The 19294-nt window shown below is 40.8% G+C and overlaps 1 protein-coding gene across 2 annotated transcripts; it reads right to left on the bottom strand.

Moving 5' to 3' along the window:
• Positions 1-428: 428 nt before the first annotated feature.
• LOC136717202 (phospholipase B1, membrane-associated) lies at positions 429-17613 on the bottom strand. 2 transcript variants are annotated; one of them, XM_066694699.1, is made up of 16 exons: positions 17456-17613; positions 10937-11001; positions 10495-10585; positions 10126-10184; positions 9718-9785; positions 8675-8718; positions 8129-8249; positions 6903-6954; positions 6453-6533; positions 6153-6218; positions 5936-6027; positions 3655-3736; positions 2294-2395; positions 1579-1674; positions 1152-1223; positions 429-997 (listed from the first exon to the last, which is right to left on the bottom strand). In XM_066694699.1, the coding sequence occupies exons 2-16, from the start codon at positions 10988-10990 to the stop codon at positions 905-907; spliced, it is 1173 nt and encodes a 390-aa protein (XP_066550796.1). In that variant the 5' UTR covers positions 10991-11001; positions 17456-17613; the 3' UTR covers positions 429-904. The 2 variants fall into 2 exon arrangements, with proteins under 2 accessions (XP_066550796.1, XP_066550795.1); XM_066694698.1 differs by lacking the exon at positions 17456-17613 and adding an exon at positions 11438-11649.
• Positions 17614-19294: the final 1681 nt, after the last annotated feature.

The raw sequence follows: 19294 nt of genomic DNA on the forward strand, positions 1-19294 counted from the left end.
CCCAGAATTCTGCGCCAGGAGCTGCAGGCAGACTCAAGTGTGAAGTCACATGGCCCATAAACTGCGCTTATGTTACATAACACGGAGCAGATGCTAGAGGGGGCGTCCACTCTCCAATGCCCTGCCTCAGCTGAAAGTGTTTTCATTTAGCAGAGACTCCACAATATCCTTTTCATTTCTGATTCATACGCAGGTAATTCAATTGGTTAATAGATGTACAGGTATTAGTACATCTTTTAATTTTGTTTTGCTTCCTCGTTATGCAATAATTATATCTGGGATTATTATTATCATCGTCATTGTCAGAACAGTAATATAATTGACACAGGGGACTAGTGTGTTATTATTATGTTCACCCTTGATGGCTTTGTTTCTAAAGACCAATGGGAATGCACACAATTTGAAACAGAGTATACCACACAAGAAAGTGAATTACTTGCAATTTGCACAGTTTATTTCATTGCTTTACAAGTCAAACGTATCACTGGTTTAAAAAAAGACGCTGAAACGACCTCATTGTTTGTGGATTGTGCTACAATAGTGCAGTGTTTAATGACTCCACTTGTTCTCACGTTAAACAAATTCAGTCGTTTCAGAGCAGTGTTTCTTGAACGAATAATCATTAATAACCAAAATAAAAGCCCTCATTAGCATAAATAATATATAGCATCTCGTTGCTCTATTTTGTCTGGTTAATAGATGTATCAGATGTCCAGTGGCAGAAATGTCTCTGGCCTAGTCTACATCTCAAGTCCAAAAACCTAGAGAGAACCTTAGAGAGACTGTTCTCCTATTCTGCTGTTGCCCAACAAACAGTCTCCATGCAATTTCTTCCCACAGATGGCAGAAATGGTAGATTTGCTGCTGAAGTCTTGGTTTGACTGAAGAACGGAGCTCCTGGGCTTCACAGGACGTGACTGAGCACCAGCAGAATCAACGCTAGAGTGGGCCGCAGATCCTGCCCAGCAGACTCGGTGGTGTATATGTAAGGATGGTCCTGAAAAGTATTATAATTCGTTTTAGTAGTAATGGTAGCATATTTTCCGACTGCTACTAATGGTCAAGTGCTGATCATTAGAGGGATAGTTTAAGAAAAGCGAGGCCAGTGATGGGGTCTGGGGATTTCTATATTGTGAGAAAACAGTGCTTACCTCTGGTGGACAGATGAGTTGTAAGGGTTCTGAAAAGGTGTCTATCAAAGTCTTTTTCCCCTCGGGTTCAAACTGCAGGAGGACAGAATAATGTGAACTACTATCGTTGTCTTTAAGAGTGGTTACTCTAGCAACGGTCTGTCAATATCAACGTCCCCGGCAAGGAATACACGTCATCGTCCAATTTCACAATCGTTCACATTTCGATCACTTTTAGAATTGTTTAATTGATGGTTTCTTCTTTAGATAAAAGCCTTCCATGAGGAAATATCCAGTTGTTGGATGTAAGAAAACTGGGCAGTTGCCTATTTAACCTAGCTCAGTAATTCAAATGTTCATATTTATCTTCTGAACACTGAAAAATGTAAAAAAAACTAAAATTAATATGGTGTCAGTTGTTGACATCACTGAATGAAGATGGCCTCACCATATTGTTCCACAGTCCTTTAGCCAGGCTTTCGTGCCCCTTAATGGTGAAGTGGAAGCAATCTACGGTGAAGAAGGAGTAATCAATCGTTCCGTCCTGAAAGAGAGAGAGAGAAAAATACTGACGAATCGGCTGAAATCAGACATGGAAGCCCCTGTGTGTGGGTAACAATATGACATATTTTCTAAACATACACTTTCAGACCCTGAGAGTTATGATTCAGGGTGAAAAAGACAAACAAAAAATACAGTTTATATCTAATACATTCAGCTCTGAAAAAAATTGAGACCACTCCAAGTTCAGAAATCAATATTAAGTGGTCTCCAGAGCTGTATATCTATACACAATATATACATACTATTTTGTCTATGGCATACTGTACTGATCTACTCACACTTCATCCTAGAGAAGGTTTGAGACACAAGTCCTCCAGAGCTGGAATCCTACAGGATATGCAGGGATCTGGAAAATCACTGCTGTTGTACTCTTGAGCAAGGTAATGCTCCTAGATTGCTCCAGTAAAAAACCCAGCTGTATAAATGGGTAATTTAATGTAAAATTAATGTGATATATTATAGCAATTGTAAGTTGCCCTGGATAATGGTGTCTGCTAAGAAATATAATAAGAACTCAAGCTTTGCAGTTTGTGAGGTTAGCAGTCTGTCTCAGAGTATTTGGCTCCAGTTAGAAAAAAATACTGGGATAACAAACATACCGGATACTTTGGAGGCTTGATATTTTTCAGGTAGGGCTGCAGAACCACGTCGAAATCATCCTTGATGTATCGGCCACTGCTAATGAGTTGCTCCATTTTTCTCTGGTGTTCGACAATAAAAATGACTTATACATCTATAATTACACACCCTGGCTGTGGTCATATATTCCAACTCTTCATTCCCAAACAGTCTTGTTCAGTGATTCATTTAGTTGAATTAATGTTGCTCATTACACTATACTTTATCAATAGCATCCGTTCAGTGGTTTGTCAAAGACCGAATCAGCCTGGAGACAACTGTAAAGATCGCAGCTGACTGATCTCAGGGGTGTAAATGTTGTCCTGCCAAAGCTTATTCTATGTGGAATCGGTGTACAGCAAACTCTGAGAAGATATCAGTCATAAATGAGTATAGTTTAATTAACAGGATTTGATAAGATAGATTCATAGATACAGTTTCCCCCCCATTATTTTCTATCAGTATATATCATCGGGCATTTTAGGCAGGCAGGCTAAAATCAAATATAAATATGCTGTGGTAAGGGACTACTCCACTTTGTGCAACACAAATGTGCTTACATTGAACATTTTCTGCTAATGTCAACTTTTTCAATAAGTGTTCTTTTTCTTATATATTTGTTGCCACTAAAATAGTCAACTATTATGATACATTTACCCCAGTATCCAATTCTTGATGCTCTTTCTTGATTGGCCAGTTATTATCTCGGTATCTTGTTTTGTACTTTTATAATACTGATTCAAGATACACGGCTCACGCAATGTTATATAATCAGACACAGGTGTTAGGTGTGTGAGAGCAGAGGTGACACGATTACATTCTAGATGGTCAAAAATCAACAAAGCTTAGATAAGGTAATCTGTGAGTTGATCCAAACTTCCAGATGCTGTCTGTCATGTAAGCACAATAAAGAAAGGCAGAGGAATCTTCTAGACCACAGTTCCTGAAACTTTGACCCTAATTAGTCGATTTAACTCATGATTCACCCATTTGGACCAATTCAATTCTGCTCATGTCTTAAGCTTTAGACAAGATATGTTGTCCTGAAGTTTGTACCTTAACACCTTTCCCTTATTTTGATGCCTTTAGGACATGTTCTGCCAGTAATGACATACATGTATCCTGTTTAAGAAGATTTGTGTTCACCTTTCTTTGCCACGTTTCCAGTTTGCAGCCAGAAAGCTAATAACTTCCTTATTACCACATGTAACTGTCTAAATTTGGAGTGTGCAAGAATTTCAATAACTCTGTTTGCTCAAGTTCACTTTCCAAGTTGAGAGATTTTGCTTTTGTTGTTGTTTTGTTTTCGAAGTGTTTTCTTCTGAGTTCCTGACTAATGTACCTGAAATTCATAATTCAGCTCAATGAGTTCTTTCAGCTCAGTGGAATTCTCTGGGGGCTTCACCAGACACGAGCAGAATGATCTGAGAATGGAGAATAGCAGATTTAGGACACAAGCAAATAACAAAATGTACTTATAGACTGAATGACTAGGCTGCACAAGTGAAGGCTTTCTTTATTAGAGAACAAGGAGTCTTTATATATATGTGTATATATATATATATATATATATATATATATACAGTGGGGGAAAAAAGTATTTGATCCCCTGGTGATTTTGTACGTTTGCCCACTGACAAAGAAATGATCAGTCTATAATTTTAATGTTAGGTGTATTTTAACAGTTAGAGACAGAATAACAACAAAAAAATCCAGAAAAATGCATTTCAAAAAAGTTATAAATTGATTTGCATGTTAATGAGGGAAATAAGTATTTGACCCCTTCGACTTAGTACTTGGTGGTAAAACCCTTGATGACAATCACAGAGGTCAGACGTTTCTCGTAGTTGGCCACCAGGTTTGCACACATCTCAGGGGGGATTTTGTCCCACTCCTCTTTGCAGATCCTCTCCAAGTCATTAAGGTTTCGAGGCTGACGTTTGGCAACTCGAACCTTCAGCTCCCTCCACAGATTTTCTATGGGATTAAGGTCTGGAGACTGGCTAGGACACTCCAGGACCTTAATGTGCTTCTTCTTGAGCCACTCCTTTGTTGCCTTGGCTGTGTGTTTTGGGTCATTGTCATGCTGGAATACCCATCCACGACCCATTTTCAATGCCTGGCTGAGGGAAGGAGGTTCTCACCCAAGATTTGACGGTACATGGCCCCGTCCATCGTCCCTTTGATGTGGTGCAGTTGTCCTGTCCCCTTAGCAGAAAAACACCCCCAAAGCATAATGTTTCCACCTCCATGTTTGACGGTGGCGATGGTGTTCTTGGGGTCATTCCTCCTCCTCCAAACACGGTGAGTTGAGTTGATGCCAAAGAGCTCGATTTTGGTCTCATCTGACCACAACACTTTCACCCAGTTCTCCTCTGAATCATTCAGATGTTCATTGGCAAACTTCAGACGGGCCTGTACATGTGCTTTCTTGAGCAGGGGGACCTTGCGGGCGCTGCAGGATTTCAGTCCTTCACGGCGTAGTGTGTTACCAATTGTTTTCTTGGTGACTATGGTCCCAGCTGCCTTGAGATCATTAACAAGATCCTCCCGTGTAGTTCTGGGCTGATTCCTCACCGTTCTCATGATCATTGAAACTCCACGAGGTGAGATCTAGCATGGAGCCCCAGACCAAGGGAGACTGACAGTTATTTTGTGTTTCTTCCATTTGCGAATAATCGCACCAACTGTTGCCACCTTCTCACCAAGCTGCTTGGCGATGGTCTTGTAGCCCATTCCAGCCTTGTGTAGGTCTACAATCTTGTCCCTGACATCCTTGGACAGCTCTTTGGTCTTGGCCATGGTGGAGAGTTTGGAATCTGATTGATTGATTGCTTCTGTGGACAGGTGTCTTTTATACAGGTAACGAGCTGAGATTAGGAGCACTCCCTTTAAGAGAGTGCTCCTAATCTCAGCTCGTTACCTGTATAAAAGACACCTGGGAGCCAGAAATCTTGCTGATTGATAGGGGATCAAATACTTATTTCACTCATTAACATGCAAATCAATTTATAACTTTTTTGAAGTGCGTTTTTCTGGATTTTTTTGTTGTTATTCTGTCTCACTGTTAAAATGCACCTACCATTATAATTATAGACTGATCATTTCTTTGTCAGTGGGCAAACGTACAAAATCAGCAGGGGATCAAATACTTTTTTCCCCTCACTGTATATATATATGTCAACATGAATGCATGTTAATTTGTATCTATAGATAATTAAAACAACTCGGTTGCCCGATTCACATTTATTGCAGCCACAAGCTAATTGGGAAATTAAACATCATTGTAGATACTTGCATCTACATCTTGTCAGTAACCCTTACCCATTGTAATAAGATACACATTATATTAACATCTTGTATCTGTGGAGAAATCTGGGTTTTGTAACTTGCTCAAGGGTACAGCAGCAGTGCCCCCATCTGGGATTTGAACCCAAACCCCTCCACCTAGGACACCAGAGAACTTGGTAGTTTGTACAAGCTACTACTACTACTACGGCTATGACTAAAACTACAATTGATAATGATAAAGAACTTATAGACAACAGACACTATTCTTCTATCAATTTCCTATGTAAACCTGTATCCTCTATGGAGCCACAGAGGAGTCAAACAGCACGTACTTCTGAAGAAGACACCCAATGCTCTTGTCATCCACTTCTCGAAGGCCCTCCAGGGGCAGCACCTCGACCAGGTTCACTATCATTCTGGGCACCTGGGGCAAAACAAGAGTGACTATGACATCCTGCCTGGGGGAAGGGTGCTCTTTTCACACCTAGGAACAGTCTTGTCTTCTATTGCTGCATAACAGGAATGTCAGTACAAATAACAATCGCTTACTTCATGGTACAACATGTCCAAGGCAACGGTCAAGTTATGAATGAAACTCTCTGTAGAAAAAAGGGTCTGGAGAAACAAAAACAAATGTTAAATAGGCAGACACAGAAAAAGTAGTCTGTAAACTTCACTGAAACTCACTAGGTCATAAATGAGTGTAATAGGGCATAATCCAAACCTCTGGAAGCTCTCAGAATTGAAAACCCCCCAATGAAAAAATGTTTAATGATAGATTTCAGCAGTGTAGGAGAGCAGCCACATTATTAGTGCCAACCAGAGCAGCATGGCAAAGCACGGGTCTACCTTATTCTTACAGAAGTCACAGATATCATTGTTTCCTATAAGAATGGTCAGCAGCTTCCAGTCCTCTTTGAAGTTCATGCCCTAAAACCAAAAACCAAACCATAAGAGAAGTGTTTTATTATTTTCTGTTGGGAAATGGTTGAATTGTACTTTTTTCCCTCATTTACCATGTACAAAGGCGACACAAATTATAAAGTTAAGACATTCTAAGTGTTTATTCCCATTTAGGTAAGTCCAAACTTTTCATTCTCTCCAACAGATTCACCACACTTAAGCACAATAACTAGCAACTTACAGTAGTTACAGTGGCACTTTCCATCCACAAAAATAAACACTACTCAATAATGAAAAATAAATCTATCGTATTATTATACATTAATTTGCAGTTTGACAAATAGACACAAGAAACAAACTGTTGGTCTTTGCAAATACTCTTGGACAGACACTTACAGGGTAGGTTTTGAATGTGTCGATCAGGTTCCTGGTCTGTTGTGGAAATTCACTGGAAAGAGAACAATCGTTGTTGTCAGAATCTTAGTTGCTAGAAAGATATTCACATCGCCCGCTAATGACCTGAGTTTATAGCATCATTCAGTTAAGATTGTACTGTGGACATCTTATGTGTTATGAAACTGTTACTTTGGCTTGTTGCTGCAATTGTGCACCAATGCAATAGTCACTTTGTCTTTATCTCCAACTTGTCTGTACTAGTTTATCAGTTAGTAATAAAGGTTTCATTGAATTCAGTTGTAATTGTGCTGCTGTAAGGAAACTCCTCTAAACACATTATGTGATCAGAGTTCATACCAGCCATAGTTTGTCACAGAATCACACCTCCTTCGCAAGCATAATGCCCAGCAGCCAGTTTAGCTGCCAGGTATCTATTTATGAGTTAATCTTCTCTGAAAGGAATTATATAATATCTTTATATATATATGCAGAACAGACTCCTAGTTTTATGCAAACGTTTTCATGTTTCTTCTGTAATTAAATGAAAATAGCTTAACAAGCTAATCAATTTGAACTTTTTAAAGTGAACTATATATATATATATAGTATTGTACATTGTACACATCTAGCTTTAGCATACAGACACATGTTTTATATGGTAATTAATCAATTACCATGTAAGAAATGTCTCCAGAAAATAGTGTATATTTAAATATACACCTTCTCTTTGTGACATACACATGTTTTTGTTATGATATAGGTTCATTTCACCCTGGGCCTTATGAACTTAGCCTTCAGAAAATACTGATAAAATGCTGAAGGATAGCATTTTAATTGTCATATATAACCATTTCACAGCAATTCCATATCACTTGTGTGCCATAAAATCATTTATTATAGGGTTTGCAAGCTTGTGTATTTCTGCTGTGAAATCCATTTATCTGTAAACTTACATTATTATTAAGGATAAGGAGGAAATTGTGGGAAATGCTCACTTAGAAATCAGTCATTCTTAGCATATGTTGTCCATCTACTGCTACACCAAAATACACTAAACCAAGAGTAAAATGAACTGCTGATGTTGTTCGAAATCCATGATGGTGTTTGAGGGTTGGAAATTAATTTCATGATCATATTTTTCTTAATTCATAAAGTATGCATTGGATCTGCAGTCCTAAACCTAACAGTGCCAGTTGTGTAGGTGTGTTTACTGATCATTGTCTTACTAGGAATTGTGTCCGGTGACAGCCAGGTTGAATCCGGTTTGATTGATGTTGGCTTGCACATTGTTAATAGTGACTTGTGGAGCTGGGAAAATGACGGTGGGGTTGAACAGTCTAATGATATCTGTAGAGCACAAAGACGCCCACAGTGAGAGGGTTACAAAAACTGGCTTTGTACACCTCCACTGACACACTGCACACATTTTACATTAATATATTAGGAGCTGGGGGACCAAACACATCCAAAACTGAAGTGTTCTGACAAACAGTAGGGGAACTAGTACTAAGTGTTTCTGCATGTGAATTCTCTGAAAGGAAATACTGATAAAATGCAAACTGTTGGACTTTGGGCCCCCAATATAGCAAAGCTTTCTCGCATCCACCATTCGCAAATTACAGTTTCTTGATGGGCTGTCTTTAAGGAGAAGCCAAAGAAACTGTGAGAAGCATTGTGTAGCTTTGTGCAGATAACACCTCCATCTTTTCACAGCAACATTTTTGTGAATCTATTTTGTGTATTTCTTTTAGTGGAGAAAAAAGTGGACTTACTTGCAAGAGTGATGACCTCCTGATAAGACCCATGGCCCCCAATACTAGAAGCAGAAACCAAATGAAATGCAAATTCAAATCCAGTGACAGACTAAACTAACATTAATACAGAAGTGTATTGTTGATTAATATATATTATTTATTATTAATAAATATAATTATAATTAGTTTTCAAAGAAACAAAAAAAGAAAATGAACTAGAAAAAGGTGGAACATATATTAATATATTATAGTAGCCTTAAAATCATAGATAATACTTCTTGTATCATATACTTGTTGCGCTACTTGATATCGCTAAACTGTTTTTATCCAACTGATTTTCAATGCAGTAATAAGAGAGAAAAATGAAAAATCAGGAAATATATGGCATTCCATTTTTAGGATGTGTTTTATTTTTACCAGAACACCAGTAACACTGAAATGCATTGCATGTCAGTCATCTCCAGATGAATGGCTCCTTTAAAGGCTATAAACTTTTGAATCCCCAGCCTTTGGAGGCTGTGACTTTATCTCAGCCTTGGCTTTCCCTCGGCTAATACAGAAAAAGAAGATAAGGTGTTCTCTTCTTTGAGGATGGTAATACTATCTGCATGAGGCTACAGGTGTGGGCTGTGATAGCTTTGATAGCTTACCTCAAAGAAAGTAGCATTTGGATTATGCAGTCAGATCCATCTATTAATGAGAGCCTGGGGTGGCCAGCCCTGGTCCTGGAGGGCCACCTTGCCTACAGATCTGAGTATTATCCAGATTGTTGACTGCTTAATTGAGCCATTTGTGCATCTTAATTAGTCATAAGTTGCATGTGAATCCAGTGATTGGTGAATTAGAGAGACCTGTAAAACCTGCCGCAGGACCACAGTTGGCCACCCCTCCGGTAAAGAATTCTTCCTATCAACTGATGATTATTTGTGAGCCACACTCAATTTTCACCCAAAGCCATGGATCATTTTTCATTTTCAGATCAGCAAGGCACAAGATTCTTGAGCCGCATTGCAGGTCGCTCTAAATATAGTTTGGCAGTTGCCGACAGTCAATCTCTGTACCTCCAAGAAACGTCACGGTATTCGAATGGTACCCCAATGACATTAGAGGCATTCGCAGCAATGGCTGTCTGTAAAGAAGACCAAAAGGCATTACCAACTGCAAAACTCACAATCCTACACATTACATTAAGTCTGACTGGCACCACACAACAAACTAATTTTGCCTTAAATAGAGGATATATTAGTGATCAAATTTAAAGTTTCCACAGAAAAGAGGCTATAAGGCCAACAATGAAATGGGACTAATGAAAAGTAATTTTAAGAAGGTATGACAATATTCTTTCACTTATCTGTTTTTAATTGGACATGTAATTGTTGGGGTCTGAATGTCACTATCACAATAGAAATGTGCAGAGGTCTCTGTTTTTGTGGTTCAATTGTGGCTCTGGAAAGGAAAGATATGCTCACTGTCAGTGAATCCCCCAGAGCAGCGATGACTTTGATGTCTGCTGGCTTCACGTACTTAACTGCAACATAAAAACACATCCTCTTGAGAAAATGATATTGATTGATTGATTGATGCCTACTGCAGTTTCAAGTGTATCACGTGTCCCGGTGCTATCTGCTTAAAGGCTTTCAGCTTATCGAGTTCATCTTCTGATTTTTTCTGATCCACATTAATGTACAAACAGGTCAGGGCAGGTGCAATTCATAAGCTCTCACCTGAAAAAAAAAAAAGTTAATTCTGATAAGGAATTAAACTATTGGGCTGTGCAGATGCAGTGTCTCGATGGAAACAAACAAACCACAATTAATTTTTAATGGAACTTCCCTTACCTGAAGTGGGAACTGTTTTTGAGGGTGCCATGTCAGGACACTGAAAGGGGGGGTGTAGGAAACTCTGGGATCTTGATTTCTCTGGAAACTCCTAATTCAGAGATCATAAAGCAAACAAACCACAAACAGGAATAATTGAATCTACTAAATACCTGAATAGTATTTATTGTGAAAGGGGGCATATGCACATATGTAAACAGCACAAGACAAAATGTGGTGTGCTCTATGTTCTAATTGCACTAATTATTAATTTACTTATACCAGTACAGTGAAGAATCTATTTGAATTTGGATAAAGCAGATGTGAATGATTTTACTTGTTAGACACAAAAAGCATTCTTAACTGAACTCTGGATATCCAATGTCATTTTATTTGCAGGTGATGAGAAGCTTTGAAACTGAATTGCCTGACATCTAAGACATAGACAGGAGAGTATGCGTACCTGGGCTTTATCCTGCTCACTGAATTCCTTCACCACTTCATCATACTGTTTCATCCAGTCATCCCCTTTGACAAAAATAATGATTCTCAAGTTAGCATTTTTATCCAATTAAACATCATGCTACAGATAAATACTTCAATCCTCGTGCTTAGAAACTCCTGTAGCGGTAACTGCTGGTGCCTCCTATTCAGTTTTTTCCTGAAGCTGCTTCATAAATACATTTCCCTGTATTGTATAGTTGTCTAAGCATCCCTTAAGTTAAGAAGTTGCCCTTGATTACTGTAGAAACAAAGGTTATATTACACAGAATCAGACACTATACTAATCTCAGCTTATTCTGCATCACATTGTCTTTGATAACTGATGCCTGAACACCACATAAAAAGACTAGAAAAGTAGTGAAGTAAGAGCTTAATTAGATGGAATGAAATTCATTACAGGCAATTATTATTGTCATGTGTCAATGGCCTAAACATTGCCTATTCCTTTCACAGTACATACCTCGAACGGAGCTGGCACAGAAAATACAGATCGTGAGAAGGACTGAAAGGCGCCCCATGGTCAACAGCTTGAGTGGGAATCTGTATCTCTTGCCTTTAGAGAACTAGCTTTAAAACAAGGTGGATGACCTCGTATTAGCTTATCTTATCTGCCCTCCCCTTTTTAATAACTGCATGACAAAGGTTGTGTGCCAGTAAGATTTACCAGTAATTATAAGGAAAGGGACATCAACAACAACAAACACCATAACTCTTTCAGTCTTGCCCCGTTTCCACTGGCATACCCGGATAATTAAACGGGTGTTTCCACTGGCTTAAGCGTCCGGACACGTCCGTGTTTTGTGGATGGTTAATTATCTGCTGCCAGACATGGCCGCAAGCGTCCGTCACGCCCACCAAGGAAATACTTCGCTTTCAGAAGCTGAGATGTGTGCTTGAGTAGAGACAGGGAAGAGATCAGCTACATTATGTCGGAAGATATAATCTCAAGTGCCGTGTGGAATCTCAAAGAAATTACAGTTTTATTAGGAGCATGGACTGAAGTTCACGTACAGAAACAGTTACTACTTATAGTTAATATCTGAGTGTATTAATAACGATAGGTTATTATCATAATCTCGGTTCCCTGAAAAACAAAGACAGCCATTTCCAAATGGGAAGAGCCTTCTGACCTGCCAATCATTGAAAACATGTACCAAAGCTGCCCAATATAGACCTGCTGTCAGGAGGGAGACCCGCCCCCTGTGAAAAGTCTCCTCCTGACTGCAGCTCCCTGCCATTTCTTCATCTGGAAGGTCGTCTAGTCGAGCGACCCCTGAAGGGTAATGGCTGTCTTTCTTTTTAATAAGATGGCAGCCAGATAAACTTTCAGTGTGGATGCAGATTTCTCGTCTTCAAGCAGCTGTTGCAGGAACCACAGGATTGCTGATATGGGACACAACATGGGATCCACATGCCTCTCTATACACCAGTTCTGAAAAGCTGACCACTTGTAAGTATATTGGGCCCTGGTGGAGGGGGCCCTGGCCGATTGCAGCGTTTCCACGATATTAACAGGCAGCCCCAAAGACATCAGGTGGTGCCTTTCTGGGGCCAAACCCACAACTGCAGTTGTGCTGGATTGGGGTGCCACAACAGTCCCTCTGCTTGACTCAGTAAGTCTCATCGAAGCGGAAGCTACCATGGATCCGCGCTGATCATTTGTGCCAGCGTTGCGAAGCACAATTGTCTCAGCCACCGTGGGGCGATCAGGAGAACTTGAGCTCCTTCCTGGTGAATCCTCTCCAGTGGCAGTGGAAGAAGTGGCAGTGGGGGGAAGGCATATAGGAGTTCCTACAGCCATGGGTGAGCAAAGGCGTCCACACTCAGGGGGCCGCCTTCCGTCTCCAGGGAGAACCAAAGCGGACAGTGGGTCGTTGCATGTGTAGCGAAGAGGTAGACCTGAATTCGTTCCAGCCTCTTCCAGATTTGCTCCACCACCTGAGGATTCAGTCTCCACTCCGAGCTGTCCGGACCTCCCCTGGAGAGAATGTCCGCTGCTGTATTGGACACGCCGCCCAGCAGGTGTATCGCTCGTATGGAGCGGATATTGTCTTGCGCCCACAGGAGAAGTCTGCACGCCACACGATGTAGTCTGGGGGAGTGTAGGCCCCCCTGGTGGTTGATATAAGCCACCACTGACATGTTGTCTGTCCGAACCAGGATGCGTTTGTCTACCAGACCATAGTGAAAGTGGCGCAGCCACACTCCTTGGACCCCCCTTCCATTCCAGACTGTCCACCACAAGAGCCGCACGTCGCATCAGGGTGACATGGAACTCACCACCTCGGTCTCCCCTGTAAAGGATGGAGGATCCGATATATCCGAGCACAAGGCCACGTGGGACAGCGCTTCTTCCGATGGGGGCGGTGGCAGCTGAGGGGGGCGGTGAACATCGTTTGTTGCTGGGTGTAGCGTAAGGTACACTTATAAATTTCAATTAAAGAAGTGAATTTATAGTATCACCTTATCACGAATCCTGGAATCTTGTAGAACTCAATTTCTGTAATAATTGGACGCAGACACCAATTCCAAAGATAAAAATTGTCAAATTTATTCAAAAACAAAGAATAAATGTAGCACTACACTAATTATACAAAAGGGAAAAACTAATTAAAATTCAACTCTAGATCAACAAATCAAAGACAAATCACTTCCGTGACCAAATCAAAGACCATGGGATCGCATATGATAACACATAAATCGTTAAACAAAAAAGGTTATAAGCACATTGACTACAATACCGGTTAGTAAGACGAAGGTGAGTCTCTCATTAGTATTGTTAGTCAGACATTAAATAACTACGCAGGTTAGTATTTAATGTCAGGTAACTTCTCGTTATATATATATCAGTCTCATTTACGTTTAGGTGCCGAGAAAGATCCTATCATTACTTACCACAATTTCCCTTAACTGATTATTATTAGATGATTAAGGATAGGCAGGGCCACCAATAATCTAACGTCTATTAACTTGTGTCAATTTCAGACTAAACAGTTAAACAGGAATGAGAAGATATTTCTCGGCATTGACAGATTTTATTTCTAAAATTATCAACAAAACAGTTTAATGCAACACACATTTATATTTAAGAAAACGAAATGATATTACACATTCTAGAGTTATGAATCACAGATTAACATTTCTCAAATGTCATGAATCACAAACTCCAAACTGTTAAACTTATCTGAACTTCGTCGCAGAGAGGCCTCTCTGTCTTCGGGCTCAGATAACAGCACATGGCACGAGGTCCGTGTGGTTTGGAACAAAGGCAGTCCGGTTCGGCTTTGTCCAAGAACTTCCACTCAGTCGATGCACCTGGAAGTTGGGGTTTCGCGAATGTAGAGTCTTTTCCAAACAGATTTTCTTAAGACACAAATAGCTATTTTAATGACTGACACTTCCGTATACAGTCGACTTAGTCAATTGTCCAGCTGTAAAACTCCACTGATCAGGTGGGCACAGGCGGGCAGCGCAGTCTGTAAAGTTCTTTATTTAATAAAGTCCTTTAAAAGAATTCTTCGTACGGCTCAATCTCCTTCTCCCAGTTTAACTCTTCTGTTGCCGGCAAAGACTTGGTTGGTTTCTGGTTCCGGTTCTGGCAACAGAGCTACAGGTTGAGCTGTGGCAGCGAGTTTCTGGTTAAGGTGAGAGAGAGAGACCGTGCGCTGTTCTTTATAGTCTGTCAGATCAATAGGTGATTGGTTCTTTAGTTTTTGAGACTGGATTTCGATTTCAGCCCCCAGTGTCCTATTGGAGGGGGGCTTGATTTATGACTGATGTCAATCCATGCCATCTTTTGGAAATGCCGGTTGGCCCAGGTTTGTAGCTCTATGTCAGGATTTCGGCTCTCGTCCACTTCAAAGAGTTTTTATTACCTACAGGCCCCTTTCTCCAGACATCTCATAGCAGGATTCCAAACTATTTGGCCTGTTCTCGGTGCCATCCTCCCCAAAACTGTCATTTTGATGTAAACCAGTTCCAAGCTGATGAGTTAAGGAAATCTGATAACTTTGGGGGGGGAGAGGTCTTCTTTAGATCAGTGCTTCAGCTCAGAGCTAAAATGCTCTTATCAAAATACACCCAACATAACGCTACATGGGAGTCCAGCATGTGCGACAGTTCCCCCACTGTTCTGATTAGAGACATGAGTGCCTGGCGGATCTGGAGCAGGAGCACCTCGCTCTTGGGGACCTTCATCTGGGGGATCGCTCTCTCCTCCCGGGGGAGCGCCTGCGAAGGGGTGAAGAGGGGGAGACAGACTGCACCCTCGCTGGTGAAGGTTGGGGGGAAGATGAGCGCTGCCTCCTTGGAGAGACACTTGGCGGGGGTCAGCATGGAAGAGCGGCGGGTGGAGCATCTGCTGCGGTGGCTGGGCGATGGGAAGCTCCTGGCCCTCTTACGGCGCGTGGCCTCCGTAAATGCCGCACAGTGCATCTGTGTCTTTTTCTCTCTCGTTCAGACTCTCCTAGGTATAGCGACAGTTCTTGTGGCAGATGGATCTCACCAAACTCCTCAGCACTGATACTTTCCCCCTCGATGTTTAATTCGAGGTTGTCAACTTCGAGGTCCATGGGGTCGACAAGGGCGTCTAGACGTCGAGAGCAGGTCTTGTTGTCAAGAGGTCAAGGGAACACGAAGGTCGACACGGGATGCAGAAGGGTCGAGGGTAGGTCGATATCGACAAGCGTGTCGAGGGATCGAGAGTTCGTCAAGGTCGATGTGATCGAGGTCGACAAGGTGTTAATCGAGCTTTGCTCTGCACATATCGAGCGGTTTAAATTCCGCCAACAGAAATCAAGGTAATCTGGGACAGAGAAGGGTGGTCGCCGACCAGCCACGGAAAGGCTGCTCCAGAGGAAGAGTCTCCGTCTCTGTCCTCTCCTACAACACTCAAATCTGTAAAAGAGAATAATGGTACAAGAAGGTAAAATCCGTACAGTAGATCTCCGTGAAGGGTCCGAGGCCGGCTCCGATCGAAATTCCTACCGCACACTTACCTCCGATGAGAAGCAAATAACATAATGAAAAAGACCGTAGTCTGAGCTCCAAAGAGACAAGACTGTAAGGATACTCAGAAGAGAAAAGGTAAGAATTAACCGCACTCCTCAGAGTAAGTGAGCACACTTCTCAAGCTTAAGGCCCTAGTACTGATCCCTGTGGAACTCCACTAACAACCTCACTCCAGTTAGAAGCAACTCCTCTAATCGACACCCTCTGTTTCGTAGACATCAACCAGTTCATAATCCAACTACTTACCCTGAATGCCTACAGCTTCCAATTTGAGGATCAGTCCCAATCCAGTTTATCTTATAGGTCACCCTTAATCACCAATTTCTAAATACTAGGAACACATGTGAGTTATTAATCAATTAAGCAAATCAACCAAGGGAGCTCTTGCTCAGAGAGGCTGCAGGTATTCTGATAATTGCTTCAATGGTTTGTAATTGTCAATCAAATCACACACGGGAAGGGAAGATGCCCTGCCTAACTCCACCCACCATGGAAGAGAGTCAGGCTAGGCACCATTGGTGGCTATAGTCAACAAATTAAGCATGGCTTGATTCTCTGTGCCCAGCCCACCTCACTGTTTGTGGTAGTATACTGGAAGCATCTTTATGGGCTTACTCTGGTTTTACTCTGTTAACCTTGGTACCCTTATATCAGTAACCAATCTTCCACTCTCAGTGGAGCCAGTATGGGTAAAACCTTGGGGGTCTATTAAAGCCCACCTGCCTAATTGATAAAGGTGTGTGACACATTAACCACGCCCATAGTCCCATATATTACTTTTTATGGCGGGAAAATCATGTTATGGGGACCCCTATGGGACAAAGGCACACAAAAAAAACTATCGCATAGTTTCTCACAAAGTATCAAAGTTCACTGAAGGGAAGATTCTCCAGCCAAAAAGCGAACCCCTTCAAACCTGAAACACGCATAAACAAGACACGAATCAAAACACACATTTATTTAGTCAACAGAATAATCCACATGACATTCAAAGAATCATCTTAAATTAGCATTACATAACATCAAACCTCAACATTTCAAATGAGTTAAGATACATTGGTTTCACAGTTCACAGAACAGTTGCAAAAGACGGTGGAAACATCATTGGAAGCAGATTGGAGATCACACAGACGTGGAGCAGAAAAACAAATACTAAAATACAACATTGCATAAATAAAGCGGCATAACTATCATTCATCCGCTGCAGTCCTTAATGTAGATCAACCAACACACACCGACAAAAACTATCGGACTTTATGAGTTATATAAAACACTGGCACTGTGGTGAGTGGAATATCTGCTATCATACGAACAATACATTCATTCACCATAAGCAATACAAAAAAATCACAATTTATACCTGATATTCATATTTGGGTATGAACTGTGAGCCGCACAGAGTCCGCTAATCACACCATCAATAAAAACTATATTGTACACAGTAAGAGTAGTCACAGATTTTACCTACCTGAATTAAATTAAACTCAAAGAGATCGTGGAGAGATGCATCTTTACAACCATCCTGGGGGATTTAAGCAGGAAAGTCAACAGCTTGTCCAAGAAGTTACAATGTGTTTATTGGAGGAAATGTACTAATGATACTTTCCCACATGGGCAGTAACATTAAATCCACACTCCTCCTAGTGAAACACCTTTACCAAATATCACCAACTGTTAGACCAAAAATGTCAAGGTATTAATACTCTACGCCAAGGACCTCAAACTTAATCCCTGGATGGATCCCTCAATTACTTAATTGGTCTAATTGTTGAATTAGCCAGATACGTTTAAACACCTATAAGGCCCCAGGATATTTGATAAACTGTACTTTAAATCAAATGCATTTTTAGACCAACTGTAAAATACCTCACAATATATATTTAAATGTAAAATTGAATAATTAAAGTAATTAAGGTCACGGTTGGAACCAAAAACAGCATACACATGGCAGGAATTTAATTTGAGACTCCTGCTCCCCACAATATGTATTTAAACAAGAAACATAATTATCTAAATCTTTAAATCTTTTTGATTTTAAATTAAACCCACCTTTACAAAAAAATGAAATAGTAAATTATATAAATGTATATTTAATTCTGAAGGAACGCTTGGTCCTTAACAGGAATGTTATATAAGCTTATCGATGTTATATTAACTTTAGTATTAAATACACAGCAATATCACCGACTATAGCAGTATACAAAGCTAAATCTAGCTAAAAATAAATACATAAACACGTACTAAAACACACAAACTTACCTGCAGTCAAGATTTGATTTCAAATTATTTTGAAATTACAGCTGATGTTAAAAACTCGAAAAACCTATTGCAAAACATGATTAAAACAAATCCAGCTATTAAATGGTCAAATAAATGCTTTAGTTAATATTTAATGATTAAAATCTCCAGCTCCAAACCGCTACGTCTCGCAAACGCCACCATGCTGCTGTTGCACCTGTTTGGGGGGGCGGGGACAGAGGAGGGGACTACACTGGAGGGGCAGGGCTTGCCCAGGGCTAGCCAATCACCAGTGCCACCCCACCACACCTGAACCCCACTGGCCAATCCGCTGCGGTTCACAAAAGCATTGTGTAATTGTCCCACAAGACACAAGAGGCACTGTGAATGCCTTCATGAAAATACATTTGAATGCGTTTGTACATGAGCCAATACTAAGACATAATGTTATACACAATGATTTGTACAGGTGCTAGCAGGTAAGGTCATCATTGTATGTATTGTGCATTATGGTTTTCTTATCCATATTTAATAAGCAAACTATAAAATAATCCAGACACAATTAGGTGTTCAGACGACTTGATCTCTTGAACGTCTTTATATACAGACATACACTCACCTAAAGGATTATTAGGAACACCATACTAATACTGTGTTTGACCCCCTTTCGCCTTCAGAACTGCCTTAATTCTACGTGGCATTGATTCAACAAGGTGCTGAAAGCATTCTTTAGAAATGTTGGCCCATATTGATAGGATAGCATCTTGCAGTTGATGGAGATTTGTGGGATGCACATCCAGGGCACGAAGCTCCCATTCCACCACATCCCAAAGATGCTCTATTGGGTTGAGATCTGGTGACTGTGGGGGCCAGTTTAGTACAGTGAACTCATTGTCATGTTCAAGAAACCAATTTGAAATGATTCGACCTTTGTGACATGGTGCATTATCCTGCTGGAAGTAGCCATCAGAGGATGGGTACATGGTGGTCATAAAGGGATGGACATGGTCAGAAACAATGCTCAGGTAGGCCGTGGCATTTAAACGATGCCCAATTGGCACTAAGGGGC

This window comes from Amia ocellicauda, chromosome 21 (genome assembly GCF_036373705.1).
Source record: "Amia ocellicauda isolate fAmiCal2 chromosome 21, fAmiCal2.hap1, whole genome shotgun sequence".
NCBI classification, from domain to species: Eukaryota; Metazoa; Chordata; class Actinopteri; order Amiiformes; family Amiidae; genus Amia; species Amia ocellicauda.

Bases quoted from the DNA above. Each gene is read 5' to 3' on its own strand.
- LOC136717202 (XM_066694698.1), bottom strand. From the start codon at position 11,495: ATGGGGCGCCTTTCAGTCCTTCTCACGATCTGTATTTTCTGTGCCAGC. The intron at 9,786-10,125 runs GTGAGCATATCT...TCTTCTTTACAG, and splicing joins CTCTGGGGGATTCACTGACA to ACAGCCATTGCTGCGAATGC. The intron at 6,028-6,152 runs GTAAGCGATTGT...GTTTTGCCCCAG, and splicing joins TGGACATGTTGTACCATGAA to GTGCCCAGAATGATAGTGAA.